Here is a 26,482-nt window from a genome sequence, read left to right as displayed (position 1 = left end):
TGCATTGCAGGGGGGGTTGGGCTAGATGATCCTCGTGGTCCCTCCCAACTCTACCGAATCTATCTGCCTGCCTACATGAGCTGAGGAGAAAGGCAAGAGAGGAGCAGGGAGCCTTGGGCAATCGTCTGGACGTGGCCAATACAGCAGTAGTGTGTGGTAAGATGCTAGATAAGAGGGGACCATGACACAGGCAGACACACGGTACAAAGTTCACCTTCCAATGGAGCAAGCTTCGTTTAATGTGAGTCCGTTGGCAAGAAGCTTGTGGGAGCTCCATGAAAATGCTGCTTATATATTAACAGAGGGCTTACATGTTGGACACATGGATTCAGCCTAGGGGGTGGTACAGCCGTTGCTTAGCTTCAGTGAGCAAAGCCCTTCCAAACATCCCACCCGGGCTGGATAGCTCAGTCGGTAGAGCGCGAGACTCTTAATCTTAGGGCTGTGGGTTCGAATCCCAAATTGGGCAAGATTAGATGACCCTTGTGTCCCCTTTCCAATTCTGTGATTCTATGATCCTCCATACCAGCCACCTTGAAAACAGCATCCTTTAATCAGAGGAACCGATGTTTGGCTAGAAGAGTTTAAAATTTCTCTTTCGTTAGCCACCATGACAAACGTATGGTTTGTGAGTGATTAACTGCACCCTGCCAGGACCCAGAAGCTTCTCTGAAGTGCTGTTTGATGATTTCATTACACACCTTCCTTATATACACTAGAATCATAAAAACACCTAGCTCAGGCATCCCCAAACTGCGGCCTTCCAGATGTTTTGGCCTACAAATCCCATGATCCCTAGCTAAGAGGACCAGTGGTCAGGGATGATGGGAATTGTAGTCCAAAACATCTGGAGGGCTGAAGTTTGGGGATGCCTGACCTAGCTGGTGGATGCAGGTCACCTTTTTGACCAACTTTGATCACGCTGGAGGAAGCAAAAATCAGAGGCGAGAAACCTGTGGTCCTCCGGATGTTGTTGGACTCCAAGTCCCATCGTCCTTGACCACTGGCCATGCTCTCTGAGGCTGATGGGAGCTGGAATCCAAAAGCATCCAGAGGAAGAACCAGGCTGCCCATCCTTGGGGAAAATGAAACTCTGGTATCCGATACTGTTTTCTCAGAAGATAACCCCATGTTAAACACAGGGGTGATGTTGACCCTGCAGGCATGCAGGCCAGAGGTTATTGGTGGTCAGGCTTCCACAAATCTCATGGAAATCAGCTCTCCAGGGAACATGTGGTAGGAAACAGATTCCTCAATGAAACAAAAGAGCCCAGATGGATCAAATCAAAGGTCCATCCAATGCAGCCTGGATAGCTCGACTGGTTAGAGCAGGCATCCCCAACCTGTGGCCCTCCAGGTGTTTTGGCCTACAACTCCCAGGATCCCTAGCTAACAGGACCAGTGGTCAGGGATGATGGGAATTTGTAGTCCAAAACATCTGGAGGGCCGAAGGTTGGGGATGCCTGGGTAAGAGCATGGTTGCCAAGGTTGCAAGTTCAATCCCCATCTGGGACAGGGACAGCTGTATATTCTTGCATTGTGCAGGGGGCTGGACTAGATGATCCTGGGGGTCCCTTCCAACTCTACTATTCTATGATTCAATCCCATTTTTAAAGTGGCAAACCAGATGCCTCTAGAAATCCCCATAAAGCAGGGTGAGAAGGCAAGAGCCCTTGTTGCACCCCTGAGGCTGGTAGAATGCCTCTAGAAAGAGAAGCTCCATTTTTTCCATTATGACCATTGATAGCTTATTCCCCGTGAAATATCTGCCCAATACCTCTTTTAAAACAGTATTAACTGAGTGGCCATCACTGCAGCATGGGGTAGCCAATTCCCTCGGTTAATTATGAGCCATTGTGAACGAGTCCTTCCCTTTAGGTCAACCAAAACGCAAGAGAGGTGGAAACAAGGTATTTGGCGACTCCATTATGAACACAGAAAGCTACCTTAACACTGAGCCAGACCCATCATTACTGCTGACAGTGGCTGGCAGGAGCTCTGCAGTCTCTCTCAGCAGTACCTGAGACCTTCTGCACATAAAGAAGGTGCTCGGCATTCAGAAGAAATGCAAGCGATGTGCCCATCAGATCCTCCCCTTGCTTCCGAACTTTTATAGGAGCATGAAAAGGTGTGTTATACTGAGTTGGTCCGTCTGGCTCGGTATTAGCTGTGAGCTATGGAATTTTTCCTTAAAAAGAAGTAAGATGTTAGTCCTCATGATTCCAAATGAGGATTGGAATTAAGCAGGCTGCTGCCTTCTACCAAGTGAGACCATTGGCCAATCTAGCTCAGTACGGCCAACACAGTGAAGCTCTGGCTTTCCCACCTCGACATGAGACCTTCTGAATGCAAAGCAGATGCTCTGCCACTAAGCGATGGCTCTTCCCCTAAAAAAAGAGTGTGTGTAAGATTCTAGTCCTCATGTATCCAAATCAAGGACGGAAGTAAACAGAAGGCTGACCCATGGGAGAACACTTCAATCGCCCAGGACACAATTCTCCCGAGCACAATTCAAACTGTTGGTGTTGACCTTTAAAGCCCTAAATGGGCCTTGGCTCAGTATACCTGAAGGAGCATCTCCTCCCCCATCATTCTGCCCGGACACTGAGGTCCAGCGCCAAGGGCCTTCTGGCAGTTTCCTCACTGTGAGAAGCAAAGCTACAGGGAACCAGACAGAGGGCCTTCTCGGTAGTGGCACCCACACTGTGGAACGCCCTCCCATCAGATGTCAAAGAGATAACTAACTACCTGACATTTAGAAGACATCTGAAGGCAGCCCTGTTCAGGGAAGTTTTTAATGTGTGACATTTTAATGTATTTTAAATTTTTGTTGGAAGCCGCCCAGAGTGGCTGGGGAAACCCAGCCAGATGGGCGGGGTACAAATAATAATAAAATTATGATTATGATTATGATTATGATTATTATTTATTCTATACAAGATCTCAAAGTAGCAAAGTAGCTGTCTTATTACAAAAGAATTTCAGAAATAGACTGGAAAGAGAAGTTGCTGAATTTCAACTTATTACCAAACTTAAAACCATGGAGAGACCTGGTCTGAATAGAGACATTGGATTCTTATCTCATTATACATGATAAAGCTATTTTTAGCCATCTCACCCCTTGCTTTTTCCTGTAAGACCAATTGCAGTCGTTAACAGTCGTCAACAGGTTTACCACACCTATCAGTCAATCACCCATTCCCACCACCCTTCTGAGTAATACCCCTCCCCACCCTCTGACTATACATAAGGGTCTGGTGACTTCTGTTTCAGTGTATCTGAAGAAGTGTGCATGCACACGAAAGCACATACCAATGACAAACTGATTGGCAGCAACCCTCCAGGGTTTCAACAGGAGATCTTTCCCAGCCCCATCCTGGGAGAGATGCCAGGGACTGAACCAGAGACATTCAAAGCAGATGCTCTCCCTCGGAGCTGCAGCCCTTCCCTTAAGAGCCTAGTTGGCTCTGAGCAGAAGAGGCCAACACAAACATGAAGTGTATGAAAGGAGGGCGTTCTTCACAGCTCCTGGCAGGTCCTGAGAGAAGATGCAAGGGGAGCGGGGTTGCAATGACTTCAGGTAAGCATGCAGGCAAATGCTCCTCCTTCCCACCACCAAAGAGAAGGAGAAAGAGGAGAAAGAGACACAGAGAGAGACGCCATTCTAGTCCTCCTGTTTAATACACCTGGAAATGAGCCGAAGTGGTTCCGTCTTTCCAACACCGCAAAGTCTCCACGGCCACAGAGCGGCACAGCGGGCAGGTCTTCTCCCGGTCAAACCAGAGGCAGAGACACTCTTCGCAAAAGACGTGCTTTATAGGCAAAAGGAGCAAAGGTTATTGTCATTATTATTGAACCCGGGACCTTGATTGACGCAGCACCGTAGGTACTGCTGTAGAAAAGCACTAACCCTTTCCCATTGTCCGTCGGTCTTGGAATGTCTGGCGGTGGCAAAGCTCCCCTTCACGCGTAAAAGCTCCCGTGAGCTTGCGCCAGGACCTGGAAGTCAACTGACTTCCTCTGTCGCTGACGACACATGAAGGCATATCCCATGCGGCTTAAACACGTGTTCTACAAACAACTTAGCCGTCTCCTCTGCTGAGATTGCCTTGGAGCAAGCTACAAGGGGAGACACTTTCGTGAGCAAATCGACCACCGCCAGAATTGCTGTCTTCTTGTGGGAGAGGGGCAGATCTGTGATGAAATCAACGGACACTGCTTCCCATGGCCTACTGGGGGTTGGCAGGGGTTCTAAGAACCCCGCGGGTGCCACCCTCTGCCCCTTGGCCCTTTGACACACCCCACACCCTCTGACATATTCTAGGACATCCTGTCGCAGCTTGGGCCATGAGGTACGTGGTCTTATGCTTGCCGAAGTGCCCAGCGCTGGGGTTGTCATGAGCTTGCCGGAGGACCCGTAGCCCCTCCCCTGGGACATACAGTGCTCCCCTGTAGTACAACAAGCCCCCATTTTCTTCAACCCCCCCTGTCCACCCCCTCCCCCTTCTGCAAAGCGTCCAGCTTCTTGCTTGTGTAGGGGTCTGCGCGGGTAAGAGTCAGCAGTTCCGAGTTCTGAAGCAGGGTGGCCTTGCAGACCCATTGTTCTGGCCGGAGAACCTCCCTTGCCTTTGGTGGGCCCTCATCCTGGAGGTATTCCAGGAAAGAGAAGGGTGCTGAAAATGCGGGATGGTGTACAACAGGGGTCAGCAAACTTTTTCAGCAGGGGGCCGGTCCACTGTCCCTCAGACCTTGTGGGGGGGCCAGAGCATATTTTGAAAAAAAATATGAACAAATTCCTATGCCCCACAAATAACCCAGAGATGCATTTTAAATAAAAGGACACATTCTACTCGTGTATAAACACCAGGCAGACCCCACAAATAACCCAGAGATGCATTTTAAATAAAAGGACACATTCTACTCATGTAAAAACATGCTGATTCCCGGACCATCTGGAGGCCGGATTTAGAAGGCAATTGGGCCACATCCGGCCCCCGCGCCTTAGTTTGGGAACCTCGGTGTACAATGAGCAGGAAGCAGTGTGCATGTAGCAATGGAAAGGACCGCCAGGAGGGGCCCCAGAGTATTTAAACGAGCACCCCTCTGTGGCACTGTGCGGAAAATCAGTATTATATATATATAAAAATGTTGACTAGTAACTTCCTTCTGCTTGGGAGCCACATAGACACGAGCGCTGGTGGGTTCTAGCAGGTGCCCGAGGCTGTTTGCTGCTGGCGCCGGGCCCAGTTCTAAGGAGCCCAAAATCTTTACCCTATCCCCAATTCTTTTTTCCTTCAATTGTTTTTTAAAAAATTGAATTTCAAATTGTTGACATATGCAAACAAAGGGAGGGGACTAGCTTCCCAGGCATTCAAAAACTAAAATAAATAAAAGTAATTAGGATCTAAGCTCGTCCAACGCCCACCCCCCACTGCAGCCGCTACAAGACAAAAAACAACAACCCCAAAACCCCTTCTTTTCAGTATTAGGAACTAACAGTGTACTCTTCCCAGACAGATTAAGAGCATGACACTCTTAAACTCAGGGTCATGCGTTCGAGCGCCATGTTGAACAAAAGATTCCTGAACTGGAGGGGGTTGGACTAGATGACCCTCGTGGTCCCTGCCAATTCTACAATTCTAAATTATAATCTCCTTTACCAGAGGTTTTCAACCTTTTGGGGCCCACGGCTCCCTTGACCAACTACATTCTTTCTCTGGCACCCTTGTGGAGCCCAGTTATTTCACCCCTTGCCTGCAGAGCCAGCAGCCCCTCACCCCATTTTGAACACCCTCCCTTGGGGAGCTTTTCCTCAGCCTCTTCTCCTCTCCCCTTTCCTTGGGAGTCCTCTTGGAAGCCGCTGCCACCACCCCTGGTCTCTGAGCTGCCCCCCCCCCCCGGGCACCAAAGAGAGGTGCTTCCTCACACTGCCCCACAGGGGGCTGGGAAGCACCCCCTGGCCAGCCCCAGGGGCTCCATTCACCCAGGGAGCTTGTAGCCAGAGCTGCTGCAACAAACAGCTGTGAAAGCCCTTGGGAGGGAGAGATGCAAGAGGGCATCAGAGGAGGGAGGGAAGGAAAGAGGGATAGAGGCTAGTGTTGCCCACAAAACCCCTGGCCATCATTCAACCCCTGGGTTAAAAACTGGCAGTGGTCTACCCCCTTTTTGGGGTTCCAGGTCAAAGTTGTTGAGCTTGAGCTTTTTTTTTTTTTTAAGGAAGAAAAGCCCTGTTTTGGGGGGTTCACGTAAAAGGTGTTGAGCTTCTTCAGGAATGCTTTGATGGTGTTTCCTGCTTGGCAGGGGGTTGGACTGGATGGCCCTTGTGGTCTCTTCCAACTCTATGATTCTATGATTCTTTAGGAAGGAGGAAAGTGTCATTGAGCTTTCTTTTAGGAAGGAAAACCCAAAGCCCTGTTTTTGGTGGTTCAGGTCATTTTAGGGGTGCAGGGCAAAGGTGTTGAGTTTTTTTTAGGGGAGCCAAAGTGTTTTAGCCTCTTTCGGGGGGAAGCCACTGATCTACCAGTGATCTACCACAGACATCCAGTGATCTACTGGTAGATCATGATCTACCTGTTGGACATGCCTGAATTATTATATTAACCTCTTTTCTTTCTATGCTACAGGATATGGATCATGCGAAATAAGGATAATAAAAGGTTTCGTTTTTCCCCCCATTTAAAAACAACAACTCTCCGGTCTATACAAGCCCGATTATACCCAGTTATTATTTTCTTTTTCAATTCTTTAAAAACCGAATTTCAAAATGTGGACATATACTAAAAGAGGTAGGGGAGATAAGTTGTCAAGTTGGCATTCAAAAACTAAATAAAAGCAATTAGGATATACCAGCTCATCCAACCACTCTGCAAACAGATCTCTAGGAACTGAAATCGTTAGGAACCAACAGTGTACACTTACCAGAAAAATAATAATAATAGACTTTACCATCAACATTGCAGCGTTTCGCTTATTACATTATCCTCTTTGCTTTCTATGCTACTGGATACAGACGGTGGGAAAGATGGATAATAAAAGGGGTTTGTTGTTGTTTTAATTAAAACAATAACAACTCTCCAGTCTATACAAACCAGACCATGTCATAAACCAGGGGTCGGCAAACTAAGGCCCATGGGCCACAACCGGCCCCAGGGGTCCTTTAATCGGCCCCTGAGCCACCCCCAAACAGAGCCACCCGCTCAGCGATTCCCTGCGTGCTGCGCTACACCAGCGCAGCGCAACACGGGGACTCGCTTTCACAGACGCAGATGCTGGAGATCGCGGGCTCGGGCACGATCCGGCCCACGAAGGGATCTCCACTGGAGTGAACCGGCCCAGGCAAGGTAAACCTTGCTGACCCCTGTCATAAACTGAGGCTACTTCCCTGCCATGAGCTTATTAATTTAAATATACGGTGATGCCTCGCAAGACGAAATTAATTCGTTCCGCGAGTCGTTTCATATTGCGAAAATTTCGTCTTGCGGTTTTCCAATTTAAACAAAGGGAAGCAAAAGAAAAAAAGCACAAAAATTCGCCTTGCGAAGCACGGCCATAGAAAAATTTGTCTTGCGAGTCAACAAAAAGATCGCAAAACGCTTTCGTCTTGTGAGTTTTTCGTTGCGCGAGGCATTCGTCTAGCGAGGTACCACTGTATAATAAAATGATGCCAGATTTCATGGAAAGTGCCGTTGTGTGTGTCTGTGTGCCACTATGACACTTACAATTTGTGTGATCATTCTCCCCCCCCCCCCAGTTTGCCAAACTAAGCAAAGAGGTGACTTAGGAGGCCGGGTGAGGACAGGGCCATTTTGCACAGACTGCCCTGCACCCAACCAGCCTGCATTACCTGGCATAAGAGGATCAGGGGTTCCCGGAACTCAGCCTGGCAGATGGCACAGATGTCGCCAGCCTCACTGCACTGCTGGCTGGTCGCACGGACCCCGTAGGTCTGGAAAAGGGAGAAGCGCGCAGTCAAAACGACAGGATGTCACCGTTCAGTTTTACAATTTGATCCCGCCTTTTCCTCTGCCTTTTATGCCCACAACAACCCTGTGAGGTAGGTCAGGCAGCGACACACCGGCTGGGCCACGAGGTCACCCTGTGTCGGGGAACCTGATCCTCAAACCCCCGCACCCCCCCACGGTAGGCTGCCAGGAACAAATAAACAAGGAGCATTCTTACCAAGGTCTTTTATTCAATATTCACAGAGAAAAGCTGTCTCTTGGAGTAATGGCGTTGCTCCGAGTAATCTACACCCCACTTCTCTCCTCAATCGTCAACAGCACCACCCCCATTACGGTGGTCACTTAGGGCCATTTGTCTCCGAGCCCTTTGCTCTCCTACTTCCAATGCTCGCCGGGTTCTGGGAGAAGGGGGGGGTCTGGAATGCTTTCTAGTGATAATGTGTCAGCCAGCTGCTCCGGCTCTGCTTCCCCCTCCTCTTTTCCCACTATTTCGAAGCTTCTCTCCTCCTCTGCCTCTGAGCTATGACCTCCCGCAAACCACTGTTGTAAATCTATATGGTCTTCCTCTTCTCTGGAAGGCTCAGGGGAGGCGGTCTCCACCATTCCTCCTCTGTCCAGTCCCTGACACCCTGCAGGCTTCATGGCTGAGGGGGATTCGAACCCCAGTCTCCCAGGTCCTAGCTCGGCACTCTTCACTGCTATACCACACCGCCTCTCAAATGTGAGGCATGGGGGGGGGGGCAGTTGCCTGCATGCAAAACTTCCCTACAACACCCTGAGGACCACTCTCCCTTCTGGGCAACTTTCTGAGGGCCAGGGGCAAAGGTGGGCAGTACAACAAATATAATTTTTTACCTTTGTGCAGTGGGATGGCTTCCCCACGCACCCTCCTTGGTCCTCCCATCCAGAGGGGCAAAAGCAGGCGTAGGCAAATTCGGCCCTCCAGGTGTTTGGTGACTACAACTCCCATCATCCCCAGCTAACAGTATCAGTGGTCAGGGATGATGGGAGTTGTAGTCCCCAAAACATCTGGAGGGCCGAGTTTGCCTATGCCTGGGCAGGAGGCATGGCCAGAGTTCAAGGCCACATTTCCAGCCAGGCAGAAACACTTGGGTGCCAATCAGGGCTGGTGAGGGGTGTGGCTGGGGATTGGAGGCATGGCCTAGGGAGAGTTCTGAGGGCCAGGTAGAGAGGGCTGGTGGGCTGCATTTGAGCCTGTCTGCCCGCCTTTGTCTGTATATTTAAACACTGGATGCCATTGCTTCTTCATGGCTTGCTTTCGGGCGAATACGGCCGAGAATAATTTCCTGCGATTTCCAGGGATGTGCTAACTTAGCTGGACTCCGTCGCCTCAAATCTTTCCTAACCGGCGCAATGCTAGCAATTCCCCGCGCTCCCTGCAGAGAACCTCGTCAGTCACTTGCCGCTCCGATGGATGCTCTTCCTTGCCATTGTTGAAGCATCCAATTATCTTAATTATAGGAAAGCAAAGCAGCTGCCTACCTACCTGGGGGGTGCAAAGGACCTTCAGTGCTTTCCTCACACTTCCCACGCGACCGCAGATGTCAAAAGACTGGAACAAAAAGAGGTAGAAATTCACCATAGGATGAGGGGGCGGGGGGGGAGGTGCTTTTTCTGTCTTTCAAGGAAAGCGACAGCATTTTCTCTGAAGTGAGATCAAAGCTTCACCTGTTGAATGGCAGCCTGCTGGGAGGCTGATAAAACCACCACTGGCAACTAAACCTGCACTCTAGCGCAGTGTGAATGGGCACTGGCGTCCTCGCAAAGGAACACAGAATGCTGCTTTATCCCAGATCAGGCTACTTGTCTTATCTAGCCCAATGTTTCCTACTCTGACTGGCAGCAGCTTTCCAGGGTCTCGAGCGGAAACTGGTTTTTCTCATGACTTGCTGGGATTTTTTTTAAAAAAATTAAAAATATAATGCTACATTTACAGGTGAAACTCGGAAAATTAGAATGTCGTCGAAAAGTGCATTTATTTCAGTAACGCAACTTAAAAGCTGAAACCAATATACGAGATAGATGCATGACATGCAAAGCAAGATATGTCAAGCCTTTATTTGTTGTAATTGTAATTATTTGTTGTTAGGCGAGTCAGTTATAAATGGAATGTAATTAATGAAATGTAATAGCGATGTTTATATTTTTGTATTATTGTAACTATTTGTTTTATTACTGTGGAGTTTCCAAAAGAAAGCATTTGTAAAAATTAAAAGAAAAAGAAAAAAATAATAAGTTTCATTACTGAAATAAATGCACTTTTCGACGATATTCTAATTTTTCGAGTTTCACCTGTATATCCCACTTTTCCTTCAAGTGGAGCAGCTGGTTCTCCTTCCTCCTCATTTAATCCCCACAACAGCCCTGTGAGGTAGGTTAGACCAAGAGGCTGTAATTGGCCTAAAGCAAGCATCCCCAAACTACGGCCCTCCAGATGTTTTGGCCTACAACTCCCATGATCCCTAGCTAACAGGACCATTGGTCAGGGATGATGGGAATTGTAGTCCAAAACATCTGGAGGGCCGAAGTTTGGGGATGCCTGGCCTAAAGCTTTCCCCACCCCTGACCCTCAGGCCAACCACTTACTTTGCAGAGGCTGTACAAGATCAGGAGAATCCCCCCGAGGAAATAGCTACTGGACGGGTCGTCCCCCATGATGTATTTATACCACAGCTGGATGGGGACCAGGGAGCGAAACAGCTGGCTCAGCTCTTCAATGACCAGGTAGAACTTGCCCTGTAGGAGAGAGGGAAACTCAGGTAAGGCCACTTCCAGGCTATCACCTGGAACCATAGATCTAGCAGATAAATAGATGGATAGATGATAGATACAGTGGTGCCTCGACTTACTAATTTAATCCGTTCTGAAGGCACCTTCATAGGTCGAAAAATTCGTAAGTCGAAAAGTGCCATTGGAAACGCGATTCCCATAGGAAGGCATTGGAAACGGAAAAATTTGTAAGTCGAAGCAACCCCATCTAAAACTGCCGTGGTTTCCGTTCGGATGTCAAGAAATTCGTAAGCCTGCGGCCATTTCCCCACTCGTAAGACAAAAAATTCGGTTGTCGAGTCGTTCGTAAGTCGAGGTACCACGATAGATATAGATAGATCGATAGATAGATAGATAGATGATAGATAGATAGATAGTAGTGTTGCCAGACTCAATAGAGGACAGGACTTCTGTGCCTTTAATTGCCCTGCTCTCTTTTGAGTCTGGAAACCTTAAAGAGAAACCAGCAGGCCCTTTGTTTAATTTCCAAGCAAAGGGTCTGCTGGTTTCTCTTTAAGGTTTCCGGATTCAAAAGAGAGCAGGGCAATTAAAGGCACAGAAGTCCTGTCCTCTATTGAGTCTGGCAACCCTAATAGATAGATGATAGATAGATAGATAGATAGATAGATAGATAGATAGATAGATAGATAGGTGATAGATAGATAGATACTTTATTGTCATTGCACATAGTACAACGAAATTGAATGCCATCCCATAAAAAAAACAACACAATTACAGCCACACATACACATACATACACACACATTGCAACTCCCCAGGATCATATTATTTAGTTACAGCATTTAAGATGGTTATAGCTCTTGGATAAAAACTGTTTTTTAATCTCTTTGTTCTTGATTTAATTGTTCTCTATCTCTGTCCAGGTTGCCCAGTTCATTTAATCCTTTATTACACCCAACTGTTCACACACACACAGCCCTCTGCAGCAACCTGGACTGAATCTATAAACAGGTTTGCTGTTTCATCTGAGGTTTCAAAGGACCAGGTTTAAAGCATATCATATTAAGGAAAGAAAGAGCTTTTGAACGGGTGTTTCCTGTATGTAAAACTTGCTAGGAGTTAATGTGAAGTTCTGATTTGGTTTTTTTAAAGCAGGGTTTCCCAAACTTGTGTCTCCAGCTGTTTGGGGACTACAACTCCTATCATCCCTAGCTAGCAGGACCAGTGGGAATAGTAGTTCAAAAACAGGTGGAGACCCAAGTTTGGGAAACCCTGATTTAAAGTATTTGTGCCCTGCTCTTCAGCGACAATCCCTGCCCCTGCAGGCTTACAATCCAAAAGAAAAACCATGACACACAAGGATAAAGGAACAAGGAGGGAAGAGGAAAACACAAAACAAAACTCAGGCACCTGTTTCTAGAACTGCTGTTCCTGTATTGACCAGCTGGCGCATTTCGGGGCGGGGTGGGGGGCTGGATGGAGCCTGTCTTTCAGCAAAGCTAACAAAATGAGCCTTCTGCTTCTCAGTTCCCCTCCCCTCCCGGGCCGCTAATTTTGTTTTCTGTGCCGGACGCTCTACAATACGATATACAATTACCAGTAATTCCATGGCTATGGTTTTCTATTTTAAAAAAAAATCAGGATTGTTTCCTATATTTGTATGAAGTTTCTTTCCGAGTATCGGTCCCTGATAAAGAGAGTGAATGGCTGACTGCTTTGCTTGGCTCCCAGGCCCCCCCACCCACCCACTCGCAGGAGCTCAGCAGCCTGGCAGGCGGCACTCGGGCCCTTTTGAAAACCCAGGACCAGGATCTTTTCCCGTGCATCTGTCCCGACGCACTCGGCTTTAACAGAGCAAACCGCTGCGGGACCTGCAAAGCAATTTAGATCAGTGTTTACCTCCTGGCTGGCTGCCCTCCTGGGAAGAGGAAGGCGGCTCAAAAATACAGTCGTCATATCTTCCAGTCCCAGGGGGTGCTATGCCTCTCGCCTTTGTCCCAGCCTTCTCCTACCTCTACAGCCCTCCAGATGTTTGTGGAGAGGGCGCCCAGTCGGCTCAAGTTTTGGGGAGGGCACAAATCAACTGAAATCCCGCCGGGCAGCTGTCAAAAGCTCAGGAGGAAGCTGCCTTATCTTGAGTCAGGCCACCTGCCTCTCAGCGAGACTGCCTGGCTGAGGTTCTCTCTCCCAGACCTACTTGGGGATGTCAGGGATCGAACCTGGGACCTTCTGCGTGCAAAGCAGATGCTCTAACCCAGGCATCCTCAAACTGCAGCCCTCCAGATGTTTGGCCTATAACTCCCATGATCCCTAGCTAACAGGACCAGTGGTCAGGGGTGATGGGAATTGGAGTCCAAAACATCTGGAGGGCCGAAGTTTGGGGATGCCTGCTCTAACCCCTGAGCTACAACCCTTCTCCTAAGAACGTCAGAATGTGCTTTATCAGGTCACTGTCACGGTCCGGTCGGTGGGCGGTTGAAGCCCTGGCTGGGGACGTCAGGACCAGAGGCAAGATGGAGGTGTAGAAGCAGGAACAGGTGCAGGGCTGAGGGTCCAGTAGCAGGCAGTCGCAGGGTCAAGGAGCAAGGCAGAGGCAAAGGTCTGGGAGTCAAGGAGCAAGGCGTTGGCAAGGCAAAGGTCCAAGGGTCGAGGATCAAGGCGTCGGCAAGGCAGAGGTCCAAGGGTTGAGGATCAAGGCGTCGGCAAGGCAAGGGTCCAAGGAGCAAGAGGCCAGAGGCAACCAGGCAGGGGTAGCGTTGCTGTGGCAAAGAGCTGAAGGGAAATGCTGAGCTTTTATCCCTCCCAGCTCCTGCCACCAGGTGCAGTGAGGTATCAAGTGGCCTTACCTGAGTGGCCACTCCTTGCCTCTCCAGCACAAGCTGAGGTCTTCACCTGAGTGGCCACTCCTTGCTTCTCCAGCACAAGCTGAGGCAGGCCCCAGTCCTGCAAAGCACTACAGGCCCCAGAGCCTGACTCCTGCCCCTACTCCTGATGGACCCCTACACTGGTCCATCTAGTTCAGTCTTGTCTATACTGGCTGCTATTCTTCCGGGGGTTTCCAGGCAGATCCTGGGACCTTCCGTGGGCAAAACAGGTGATGGATATTATTCAGAACCATGAGGACTAGTACATTTATGGGGGGGGGCAAATCTGAGCACCAGAGCATCTGCTTTACATGGGGAAAGTCCCAGGTTCAACCCCCAAACCAGGGCTGGAAAAAGATCCTGTCCGAAATCCTGCGGAGCTGCTGCCAGTCAGGGTTGGCAGCACTGAGAAAGATAGATCCATGGCCTGACCAGTGAGCTCCCTATGTCATCATTGTAGGCGTTATTGCAGTAGCCAAAGGCCATGGCATCATCCAAAAACATTGACAATCACTACATACAATAAAATCACCGTCAAATCTGCTAAAATTACGTAGGATAAGAGGCAATTCTCATACAGAATACACAAACTAAATCTCCCAAGTCCCCCTTTGCTGCAGCAAATTGCTAGCTTATCTAATTCTTTCACCCTTATTATTATTATTATTTGAATTATTAAATTTGTATACCTTCCTCGGAGCTTCCCATGTGCCTCCCAGAATAGGGGGCTTCACCCCCCCCCCAAGCAGAGGAGAATCTTGAATTTATATACTGGGGGAGTTATTTGCACTGCTGCTTTTGTAGACTTGAGAAACATTTTTTTTAAAAAAGAAGAGGTAACTCATGTTTACACGGCCAATTTCCATCCATTCTCCAATACTGTCTCCTTGCTGCCAGCGAGAACCAGGGGGATTGAGCCCATTAGGGTCCTGGAGGAGAACAGCAGGCTCGGCCCCCTCCCCCCCCCGGGGCTCCCCCAGGATGAGATCACCCGGCAAAGCTGTCCTCCTCGCTCTCTCTCGCTCTCGCTGAGCAAATCGAAGAGCTTTGGAGAGCTTCGGCATTTCGGATGATCTCATATCCCCCGGGAAAGCGAGTGAGGTCACGCCAGCCGCTTACTCAAGGACCCGGCCGCCCCCCGCCTCCGCCTCCCGAGGGGCCCATCGCGCGGAGCAAATCTGTAATGGCAACAGCCTGAGATCCCAAGCGCAGGCCATTTAGTGGATTAGAAGGGAGGCTCTGGAGCAAAGCGTGCGGCTCCTCACAGGGGGTAGCTGCTTGCTAATGAGGAGGCTGTCAGCGGCGCTTGGCAAGGCAGGAGGCCTGCACAAAGTCCTCTCTCGACTCCCTTCCCCTCTGCTGTAGGTCCAAAGCGAGGAAGGACTTGCAGGTCTTTCGGGGTTAATTTTGCCTTTAGGCCTAGTCCGGCCAGCTCACCAGGTAATGGCATACCCTCCAACACTTCTCTGATGAAAATAGGGACGTCCTAAACCACTGAGCCTAGGGCTTGCCGATCTGAAGGTCGGCGGTTTGAATCCCTGCGACAGGGTGAGCTCCCGTTGTTCTGTCCCAGCTCCTGCCCACCTAGCAGTTCGAAAGCACCAAGTGCAGGTAGATAAATAGGTACCACTGTGGTGGGAAGGTAAACAGCGTTTCTGTGCGCTGCTCTGGTTTGCCAACAGCGGCTTAGTCATGCTGGCCACATGACCTGGAAGCTGTACGCCGGCTCCCTCGGCCAGTAAAGCGAGATGAGCGCTGTAACCCCAGAGTCATCTGCAACTGGACCTAACGGTCAGGGGTACCTTTTATTCCATATTAATAACAGTTTTATACCCTGCCCATCTGACTCAGTTGCCCCAGCCATTCTGGGCGGCTTCCAACACACACACACACACACACACACACACACACACACACACACACACACACACACTTATTATTTATACCCTGCCCATCTGGCTGGGTTTCCCCAGCCACTCTGGGCGGCTTCCAACAGAAAAATAAAACACAGTAATCTATTAAACATTAAAAGCCTCCCTAAACAGGGCTGCCTTCAGGTGTCTTCTAAAAATCTGGTAGCTGTTTTTCTCTTTGACATCTGATGGGAGGACGTTCCACAGGGTGGGCGCCACCACCGAGAAGGCCCTCTGCCTGGTTCCGTGCAACTTGGCTTCTCGCAACGAGGGAACCGCCAGAAGGCCCTCGGTGCTGGACCTCAGTGTCCGGGCAAAACGATGGAGGTGGAGACACTCCTTCAGGTATACTGGACCGAGGCCATTTAGGGCTTTAAAGGTCAGCACCAACACTTTGAATTGTGCTCGGAAACGTACATAATAAAACATTTAAAAAACCACATTCCTTATACAGGGCTGCCTTCAAATATCATCTAAAGGTTGTCGAGTTACTTATCTCCTTGGCTTGGGGGTTACATACCCTCCAATATTTATCCGATGAAAATAGGGATGTCCTACGACCTAGGGATATGCAGGATCAAATCAGAAACCGGGATGGCTTCTGTAAATCCGGGACTGTCCCTGGAAAATAGGGACACTTGGAGGGTCTGTTATGGTACAGACTCGCATCCAGGGCGACCTGCCACCTTGGCTGCATCAAGCAGCCAATCCCAATGTAGATCTTTATTCCTCCCTTGTTCCTGACATAGCTCTTCACTCATTCCCCTTTTCCCCTGGCAGAGAGGGAAGCCGTTTTGTGGTTTGCCTCAGGTGCCCAAATATCTTGGGACAGCCCTGCCTCTCCCCCCCCCCCCGCCAACCTCAGACAGTTAAATGCTGCCCACGGGTCATAGGTGTACAAACTGGATTTGGGAAGCTTGGGTTGTAATCCTGAGGTAACCGTAGACTGACTTAGGCCATCTGTTGGAAAAACTGTTATAGAAACACAGGGAACTGCCTTACATGTCTTCAGTCCATCTAGCACAGTATTGTCTACACTGACTGGCAGCAGCTCTCCAGAGTTTCAGGAACACAACACTCCCAGCCCTACCAAGAAGCGCCCTGGGAATAGAACCCGAGACCTTCCACATGCTATGCAGATTCTTTGCCGCTGAGTTACAACCCTTCGCCAAGGTTCTGTCCGATCCGAAGGAAATTCAAGTCTACAGCAATGCCGCCTGCAGCATGTGAAAATCCTAAAAGCAGGCTTGCTAAGTCTACAGAAAAGGCATTTTTGTGAACACAGTGGTACCTCGCAAGACGAATGCCTCACGCAACGAAAAACTCGCAAAACAAAAGCTTTTTGCGATGTTTTTGGTGACCCGCAAGATGAAGTTTTCTATGACCACGCTTTGCAAGACGAAGTTTTTCGGTGGTTTTTTTTTGCCGCAGCAAACCGCGCTTTGCAAGACGAAATTATCGCAAGATGAAGCGACTCACGGAACGAATTACTTTCGTCTTGCAAGGCACCACTGTATGTGTATAAGACAGAGATCGACAAGGATGTGTGTGAAGAGATCGATCAACGACAGGCTCGCCCCCTCTCCATTAAACCTTCTGCCCAAATAGGTTTTCAGGTGAGAAAAATTCGTCCTTTATTACTGGAACATATTTATAGGATCAACCCCCACCCCACCCCCTGGGCTTGGGAGACAATGGATCTGTATCGGTTGAGAAGTACGCACAATCCCGCCGATCAATTCACATTTTCTACCAGTGTTTGCAAACAAAGCATACAGGCCAGGCATTTTTCCAAACCGGAGTGGCACCATCGAGGCAGGACTCGGGAGGGGCAGTTGTCAGGGGTGGGGGGGTGGGTGCTCAGAAGAGTGAGTGGTAGGGTCTCAAAATCTAAGGTGACTGCCTTTCCTTCACACGCTACTGTCTGAAGAGAGGGCCACAATAACATAATTAGGTCTAGAGGTGTGGGACTCCAGGTCTGGGGTATGAATGTGGCCCCCCAGGCCTCTCTACTTGGCCCTCAGGGCTTTCCCTAGGCCACACCCCTTCTCATCAGCCCTGCTTCACACTCTCCCTGAGTCTTTGAGCTCTTCCCAGGCCCTCTGCTTATCCGGATGGATCGAGAGGGGTGCGCAAGCATGTGTGGAACTGCTGCCCAAAGGTCAAAACTAGGGGTCAGCAACCTTTTTCAGCCGTGGGCCAGTCCACCGTCCCTCAGACCATGTGGTGGGCCAGACCACAGTCATACCTCATGTTCATCGGTGCCAACTCCCAGATTGAAAAATCCGGGATCGGCAGCAGCGCGGCACCAGAAGCGCGGCAAAATCTCCCCCCTAAAATGAAGTTTTCCAGCCATTTTAAAGGAAATTCACCAAAAAAGCCAACACTTCTGACATGGGTTGTCACATTCCCAGGTTCCCCCCGACATTTTTTGCTGATTTTCTTATATTCCGCACAGACGCAATTTCCGACGGACAAATTCCAGATATGCCCAGGAAATCTCGGATATATGGCAGCCGTACATTACAGAACTTCAATGATAAAAACATAACAAAAAGCATACTAATAATAAAATATCATAGTAACAGTCCTCCCCCCCCCCCACTATCACAAGCCATAATAGCCATAGGCGTCGGTAAATAGTAATTGTTTTTGCCTGGTGCCTAAAGTCATGTAATGATGGCACCAGGCGAGCCTTTCTGGGGAGAGCATTCCACAATCAGGGAGCCACCACAGAAAAGGCCCGTCCTCTTGTTGCCACTCTGCAAAGCTCTCTGGGATGGTGGACGGAGAGAAGGGCATCCGATGACAAGCACATGCAGAAGCGTTCTATCGCGCTTTGCGTGTGCGCTCTGGTTACGGACTTTTCAGGGTGCGAACGGCATCCCGGAACGGATCGTGTCCGCAACAGGTCGGTGCATATGGGGAGAGGCGATTCTTAAGGTACTGAGGGTTAGAGTCTCTGCTGAGTGGTGGCATGCAAAGGAACTTTGCGTGAGAACAACCGTTCCTTCCCTCCCTCCCCGGCACACCTTTCAGAAACCGCCGTTATCCCTAACCTGAAAAGCCCAACGGATCCCAGAGAAGCAGCGCTGGAGCGCTTTGAAACAGCTGCGGCCCTCTCTTCCCTCAAGAGGGCCTTGCCTACACCTCTCCCAAATGCCCTCCATTAAAAACAACACAACAAGCAGAACACCATTTGGGTTCAATAGAAAATGAATTAAAGTAAATTAAAACGGCCAGAGCCATGTGGCTCCTCGAGGCGCCTATTGTTGTCCGGACGGCAAATGGCAGGTTCTCATTTACACCGCTAAGGAGCGACAGCTTGAGGGGTGTGTGGGTGATTTTTTTTGAAGGCAAGCAACAGAAATACTCATGATGGAAATTTGGGGGATGCTAGACACCTCCTGGTGCAGGCAAGCCTCTGAATGTGATGCGGAGAAAACAAATAGAGAAAAAGTTTTCCTCCCTCTCTCCTCATGCTAGAATTCCTGGGTGTCCAACGAAGCTGAATTTTGGGAGATCTGGGACAGGTAAAATGGAAGCACTTCTTCGTGCAGCAGCACAGAGTTAAACTACAGAACTCGCTCCCACATGAGGCAGTGATGGCCACCAATTTGGAGGTTGTTTTTTTTTGGAGGTTGTTTTTTTTAAAGATTAGGCAAATTTTGGAGGTGCCTGAGGTCATCAATGGCTACCAGCAGTGGCAAACCTACATTTTTGGGACCCTGAAGCCTGAGCAGTTATGGGGGCCCCTTCACAACCAGCAAGGGTAGCCACTGTCATCTTCTTCAACAGGGTTGTTCCACAACAGATCACCACATACAATCAATCAGATTTTTTTTTATTAAAGATGCTGTACTGGATTATCTCACATGTCAAAGTCACCGGTGTGAATAAAAATTTCCTATGCCTTATAGTTTTTTTAGTTGTGTGGTGTGTGTGTGTGTGTGTGTGTGTGTGTGTGGGTAGGGTGTGTGTGTGAAAATTAATGGAAATTGGGGAAATGTTATATACATGCATGATGTACTTTTTCAAGCAAAATTTCAAGCAACGTGGTCTAAAGTCGCTTCTGGGGCCGCTCAAGGATTAAGGGTCCTCAAGATTAAGCGCTGTGGGTTAAACCACTGAGCCTAGGGCTTGCTGATCAGAAGGTCGACGGTTCGAATCCCTGTGACGGGGTGAGCTCCCGTTGCTTGGTCCCAGCTCCTGCCAACCTAGCAGTTCGAAAGCACGTCAAAATGCAAGTAGATAAATAGGAACCGCTACAGCGGGATGGTAAATGGCGTTTCCATGTGCTGCTCTGGTTTGCCAGAAGCGGCTTTGCCATGCTGGCCACATGACCTGGAAGCTATACGCCGGCTCCCTCGGCCAATAATGCGAGATGAGCGCGCAACCCCAGAGTCGGTCACAACTGGACCTAATGGTCAGGGGTCCCTTTACCCTTTACCTAGTTTAACAGTAGATCTGCCCCTGGCTACTAGCCACAATGGCTATGCTCTACCTCAGGCATCCCCAAACTTCGGCCCTCCAGATGTTTTGGACGACAATTCCCATCATCCCTGACCACTGGTCCTGTTAGCTAGGGATCATGGGAGTTGTAGGCCAAAACATCTGGAGGGCCAAAGTTTGGGGATGCCTGCTCTACCTCCATTGTTGAAGGCAGCAATGCTTCTGAATACCGGGTGCTGGAAAACACAAGAGGGGAGAGTGGTCTTGTGTTCGAATCCTGCTTGCGTGTTTCCCACAGGCATGGGGTTGGCCGCTGTAAGAACAGGATGCTCCAATAGATGGGCCATTGGCCTGATCCAGCAGGCTCACCTCATGCCCTTATGTACAAAACAGCAGGTGGCTGGAGACAACACATAGGTTTTCTGTCTTTTCTCAATGACCATGAGATCTAGAAGCTTGCCTCTTTCCCCCCCTTTTATTCAGGGATTTTAAGAACTCATACAAAGCTAAGGGTTTTGGAATGTCGAATTCCAATGAGAACCCGCAAGCGCAGGGCTGGTTTTCAGACACCGTCCTCAGTCTAGCACTCAAGAGGGTCTTGTTTTCAAGGTCGGCAGGAAGAAAGACGGCAACTCGAGATGATCAGCGTCTCGTCAAAGAAAAAAAAAAGTATTTTCAGAATGAGGCATCTGTGCTGTGAGCCATTAGGGGGCCCCTGACAGATGCAATCTTACCAGCCTCCTGGTGCGGTTGAAAAATACAGGCACAGTCTCTTTCTTCTCTGGGACAAGGATTAATGAGGACTTGGGACGGCTCTTAGACAAGCAAGCAAAGGCTGTGAACCTCTTCCAGCTCTGCAATTTGTCTTGGGCTGACGATTTGCATCGTTTGCATGTTGGATGGGTTTTTATCGCCATCACCCTCTCCCCAAACTGGATTATGCCATGACCCAGCCCATTAATCTCCCCAAATAAAATAATAATAATAATCATTATCATCAGAGGCTTGCGGCAGGGGGAGGGCGGCAAGATTCTTGGACGACCGCCAGGGGTAAATTAATATTTCTTCTTAAGTACCCCGGCACCCAGGGACAAACCTTTCCAACCACACCTACTCGCGCAAAACCCATTTGGAATTACTTTGATCCCCTGGCTTGAAATCTCAGCACCGGCTGAAGGATGATAATTGTGTGCGCTTAACACAGAGGCCCCCATCTGTCTCCCGCACAAAAGTGCTTCTGTACAAACTGGGGGAAATAAAGGTGAAATGGGGAGCAAAGGAGGAGAACGCCAGGAGCTCGGCCGCACCATCGCCCTCGTTTTCTCCTTTCCTAATTCCGTTAAGTACATAAGAAGAGTCTGCTGGATCAGGCCGGTTGGCCCATCTAGCCCAGCTTCCTGTTCTCACAGTGGCCAACCAGGTGCCCCAATGGGAAACCAGCAAGCAGGATCCGAGCACAGAAGCATCTCTCCACTTCCTGTGGTTTCCAGCAACTGGTATTCAGAAGCCTTGCTGCCTGTGACCTCAATTGAAGCTGCCTTGCATTGAACCAGACCTACTGGTCCATCTAGCCCAGTGCTGTCTACACAGACTGGCAGCGACCGTCCAGGGTTTTAGACAAGGAGACTTTCCCCAGCCCTACCTTGAGATTCCATTGGAACCTGGAACCTCCTGCACGGAAAGCAGATGTTATACCACTAAGTTTGGACCCTTCCTCTTGCAAAAAGATGGTTCCGTTCTCATGGCTCGAAACAAAAGGCTGAATTAAGTAGGCAGCAACCGGGCCAGACCATTGGTCTACCTAGCTCATTGTGCTCCATATTGAGAGGCAGTGGCTCCCCAAGGTTTCAGGCAGGGGGCCACCCAAGCACTACCTAGAGATGACAGAATTGTAGAGTTGGAGGGGACCCTGAGGGTCCTCTAGCCCAACCCCCTGCAATGCAGGAATCTCAAGTTGATCATCCAGGAGATCATCTGCAGCAGCATTGCTGGTCACTCCCCCAACTGGTCAGGCTCATTTGACAACGATAAGAAACTGAGCCTTAATGTCGACGGCCTAGTCTTGTGGAACCCCCTGCCACTAGAGATCCAGCAGGTTCCCTCTGTTTCAATTGCGTGCTGAAAGCTTTTCCATCCTGCCTGATTTATGGAGGCAATTAACAACACGCCTTTGCATAATAGTTAGATGGCTTCTGAATTTAACTTTTTCGTATGGTTTTTTTTTAATGGTTTCATGTATGATTGTTACAAAACGCTCTGTTTTTTTGTTTTTGTTTTAAAATAGCAGAATATAACTCTCTAGATAAGTAAACTCTTTGTAACAAAAAGGATGGGAGCCCTAGCCTGGTCCACAACTCAAGATCCGTCCCCATGCACGGGCGAAAAATAAAATAAATAATCTTAAAAATAAGAGCAGCATCCCAACCAGAGTGAGAACAGAACAGAACAGAACTCTCTCTCTCTCTCTCTCTCTCTCTCTTTACCTTTGATTTCACGGCAAGGACAATTTTCGGCAACGCGACAACCAGACACTTCAAACCGATGGTGAGGTATTTGAGCACAAAGTCTGTGATCCCCACAATCCACATCAGATCGAAGAAATCCAGCTTCTCCAAGTTGGGTCTCAGGAAGATGAGGCTGAAATGGGCAGGGCAGGAAGAGGCGGGTGTTTTATTTTTTTGAACACTTTACACACCAATTCACTTCAACAGTCCTCTAAGCGGTTTACAAAGATACAGCTTCCTAAACACCTGGTTTGAAATTGGCTCGTTTCAAGAAAAGCAGAGTTAAGATTAACTGCAGTTTTGCTCGGTTCAGATAACCCAAGAACCTAAAAGCTTCTAAATTCTTTCCGGATGTCGTGGAAACAGAAGGGGGAAAGCCTGAGACTGTTGGGCAGAAGGGATGTGGGAGGAATCGAGGGTTTGTTCCCATCATGCTAAAACATGGGTAGGCAAACTGAGGCCCGGGAGCAGGATCCAGCCCAATCGCCTTCTACATCCGGCCCGTGGAAGGTCCGGGAATCAGCGTGTTTTTACATGAGTAAAATGTGCTATTTTATTTAAAATGCATCTCTGGGTTATTTGTGGGGCATAGGAATTCGTTTATATGTTCTTTTTCAAAAGATAGTCCGGCCCCCCACAAGGTCTGAGGGACAGTGGACCGGCCCCCTGCTGAAAAAGTTTGCTGACCCCCGTGCTAAAACATAGCTTTATCATGACATTCAAGCAAAGTCACTGTAAAATGCAATAGAAAGCAAAGCAGGAACTAACATGTTTATCGCACAATTCTTGAGAAAAGAGAGACTCCAATAGGCAGTGGAAAAATGAAATAACAGCCTGAAATCAATATAGACGGCACATTACAGAAGAGGAAATAAATGCAAAAAGACCGTATGCTTGCAATCCTAGATCTATCTATGTATCAAGCCCTGTTGAACTTTATGGGACTTACTTCTGAGTATATGTGTGTCTGGCAGGTGTTGATCAAGTTTTTTGATTCAAAGGAAAAGAATAAAAGGGGTGGATATGGATGGAAAAATTCATATTTTTCTAAAGGAAGTTGTTGATAATATCTTGATCAATTACAATTATAGCAATGGCTATTTAGATCAATTTTAAGCATGCAGTACTTTTGTTGTAATACTGTTGTGAATTTGTCATTTATTTATTTTTAAAGGAATCGAGGAATGTTCTCAACGGAAAAGGCAGCGACTGAAATCTCGCAACAGTTTTTTTTAATTAAGATTTTCTTGGTTTACAAAAGCATGTGCGAGAAACCAAGAAAATCTTACAAAACCAAGATTTTCTAGGTTTACAAAAGTGCATGCATTGTCTCCTTTCTCGTGTTGTAAAGCCTTTTCTACATATCAGCTACATACGATGTGAGACATTAGTGTTGTTTTGAGAGTCCTATTGTTCTGCAGAGTGTGGTCTGTGAATCTAGCTAGAGAGGGGAATTTCCCCCGTTGCAATCACACAGAAAGAGAGATTTGTAGAGTAAGAAAATAACAAAATTGTTTCTTGCGGGAAGTACATAATTTGGATAGAACATTTTAAAAGTCCAACAGCCTATATTCCCATGCTTTAATTTGCTGCATATTTTGTGGTTTTAAGTCTCTACTGGGCTTCTCACACTAAAGGGCACTTGCTCCAAAACTGGATCTCGGCATCCAGGGAATTCTCATTTGATACTAGTACCTTTTTTCTCCCTTGCCAACTGTGATGGCCTGGGATTCGGACTCAGATGCTGAACCTGAGGTGTCCCAGCCAGCACAAGGTTCCCTGCCTCCAGTACCAGCTGAGCCGGGTCTAGGGCCTGAGCCTGAAGGGTCCTCACCTGCGCAGGATTCCCAGGTGTAGTCATCAGCTGAGTCTGCTCTGGGCCCCGATGTGATGGAGGACCCATTGCCTGCAGCTGCTCCACTCCCAGCCCCATCAGGAGAAGCCGAGGCTGACCCTGGGTCCAGTTACCCACCAGTAGGGTTGCCGGACTCAATAGAGGACAGGACTTCTGTGCCTTTAATTGCCCTGCTGTCTTTTGGGTCTGGAAACCTTAAAGAAAAACCAGCAGACCCTTTGCTTGGAAATTAAACAAAGGGTCTGCTGGTTTCTCTTTAAGGTTTCCAGACTCAAAAGAGAGCAGGGCAATTAAAGGCACAGAAGTCCTGTCCTCTATTGAGTCTGGCAACCCTGCCCACCAGCCTCTCCTGAGCTGCAGAGGCTCAGGGCAGAGAGGCGAAGGGAACTAAGTTCTTGCAGGAGGAGTGCTCGCCTCCAGGCCAGAAGGAGAGGCGAGTCACCGGAGGATCGGGGCCACCCCATGCCTCGGGGCAGATAAAAGCCAGCCAGCCCCAGCCCCAAGTTGTGTGAGCAACATAGTTGCTACCGTGAGCCCGCCTGTGACCTTGTGACCCCGTGCCTTGCCCTGTTCCCTGCCGGACTGACCCTTTGCTAGATTCCTGGACCTAGGACTGGACTTTGACCCTGTTTACGGACAAACCCATGGCGTGTTCCCGACCTCTGACTACCTGGCTAGACCCACGGACTGTTTCCTGACTCTGCTTTCGCCCAGCTCCTGGACTTGGTTGCCTCGCTTGGACCTACCGCTGCTGACCTGGACCGTTGACCATGTGTCTGCTCAGCCCCGGGTGAGTTTCTGGTCATCCCACCCGGTGTCCACTAGGCTGGGCACCCCGGGGCCAGCACACCAACACACAAACTGGAGGTCCTTTACTCTATCTGCTTTTAGGGTTGCCAGACTCAAGAGTGGACAGGACTTCTGTGCCTTTAATTGCCCTGCTCTCTTTTGAGTCTGGAAACCTTAAAGAGAAACCAGCAGACCCTTTGCTGGGAAATGAAACAAAGGGTCTGCTGGTTTCTCTTTAAGGTTTCCAGGCTCAAAAGAGAGCAGGGCAATTAAAGGCACAGAAGTCCTGTCCACTCTTGAGTCTGGCAACCCTATCTGCTTTAACCCCAGGCAAACCCCTTTCTGCAAGCAGAGTTGCACCCACACTTCCGAGAGCAAGTGAACAATCGGAAGCCTCGTCCCCATCACATTCCCAGGGTGGTTAAGCACTGGCTTTCCTTCCTAATTAGGCAGCCACTGTGGGATATGGTTTCATGCTGGGTGGGAAGCATCAACGGGCTTGTTTGCGAAGTAAATAAACAAATGGATTGGGATAAACAGAAATGAAAATACTCACAATATGGGCACATCACAATGGAAATTAAACCCTAAAAATGAAAAAAAAAACAATCGAAAATGAGAGACCTCCCAAAATGAAAACCCAGGAACACAGAGATGGGAATGAAAGAAATTGATTTTAAAAAGCGAACAGGCAGACACACACAACTGAATCCACAAATAAATTAGATCGGGTAAACTGAAAGAAAAACAAAATCGCAAATCTGAGCAAAGAGAAAGTCAACCAAAGATCCAGGCTAATGTCTGTGCTTTCTAAGTATATGGGGTGAAGATAAACCACACTTCCTACCCACAAGGCAACCCCCCCCCCCGCCGTTTCCATTTGATGCCAAACATCACTCAGCTTTGCGAAACATACCTGCGGATTCTCATCCAGGGCCCAGAAGATCTAGATTGAGAGATGGCCTTATTTTAGATCACAGAGCCCAATGCTATGATTTGCACATTGGGACCCATCCACACCAGCAACTTCACGCCGCTTTTAAACAGCCATCGCTTCCCTCCAAAGAATCATGGGAACTGTAGTTTGGGGTGCTGAGTTGTTAGGAAGACACCCACCCCCAAATCCCCTCAGAGAGCTACAATTCCAGGAGTGGCTTAATAGTCAGTCCCCTTTCCCAGGGAACTCTGGGAATTGTAGCTCTGTGAGGAATGCGGCGGCGGGGGGGGGGGCGGGGCAGGAATCTCCTAGCAACTCTCAGCACCCTAAACAAACTTCCTTGGGAAAAAGGATCCGCTGTTAAAGCATTCCGGGAATTGTAGCTCTATGAAGGGAGAATAGGGGGTCTTCCGAACAACTCTCAGCACCCTGAACAACTATAGTCACTGTGGACAA

At 48.8% G+C, this 26,482-nt stretch overlaps 1 protein-coding gene across 1 annotated transcript in view; it reads right to left on the bottom strand.

Moving 5' to 3' along the window:
- Positions 1-3,509: 3,509 nt before the first annotated feature.
- Positions 3,510-26,482, bottom strand: part of RNFT2 (ring finger protein, transmembrane 2) — a 36,094-nt gene continuing 13,121 nt past the window's right edge. The window contains exons 6-10 of the mRNA XM_035098402.2: positions 22,425-22,578; positions 10,569-10,718; positions 9,469-9,534; positions 7,844-7,945; positions 3,510-3,812 (exon numbers count right to left, since the gene is read on the bottom strand). Of these exons, the coding sequence (XP_034954293.1) occupies positions 3,678-3,812; positions 7,844-7,945; positions 9,469-9,534; positions 10,569-10,718; positions 22,425-22,578 (607 nt within the window). The 3' untranslated portion in view covers positions 3,510-3,677. The remainder of the gene's footprint in view (positions 3,813-7,843; positions 7,946-9,468; positions 9,535-10,568; positions 10,719-22,424; positions 22,579-26,482) is intronic.

The sequence above is a fragment of the Zootoca vivipara genome, chromosome 17, assembly GCF_963506605.1.
Source record: "Zootoca vivipara chromosome 17, rZooViv1.1, whole genome shotgun sequence".
Taxonomy (NCBI): domain Eukaryota; kingdom Metazoa; phylum Chordata; class Lepidosauria; order Squamata; family Lacertidae; genus Zootoca; species Zootoca vivipara.
The sequence above is the reverse complement of the archived record's forward strand: the minus strand, read 5'-3'. Positions and strand labels throughout refer to the sequence as shown.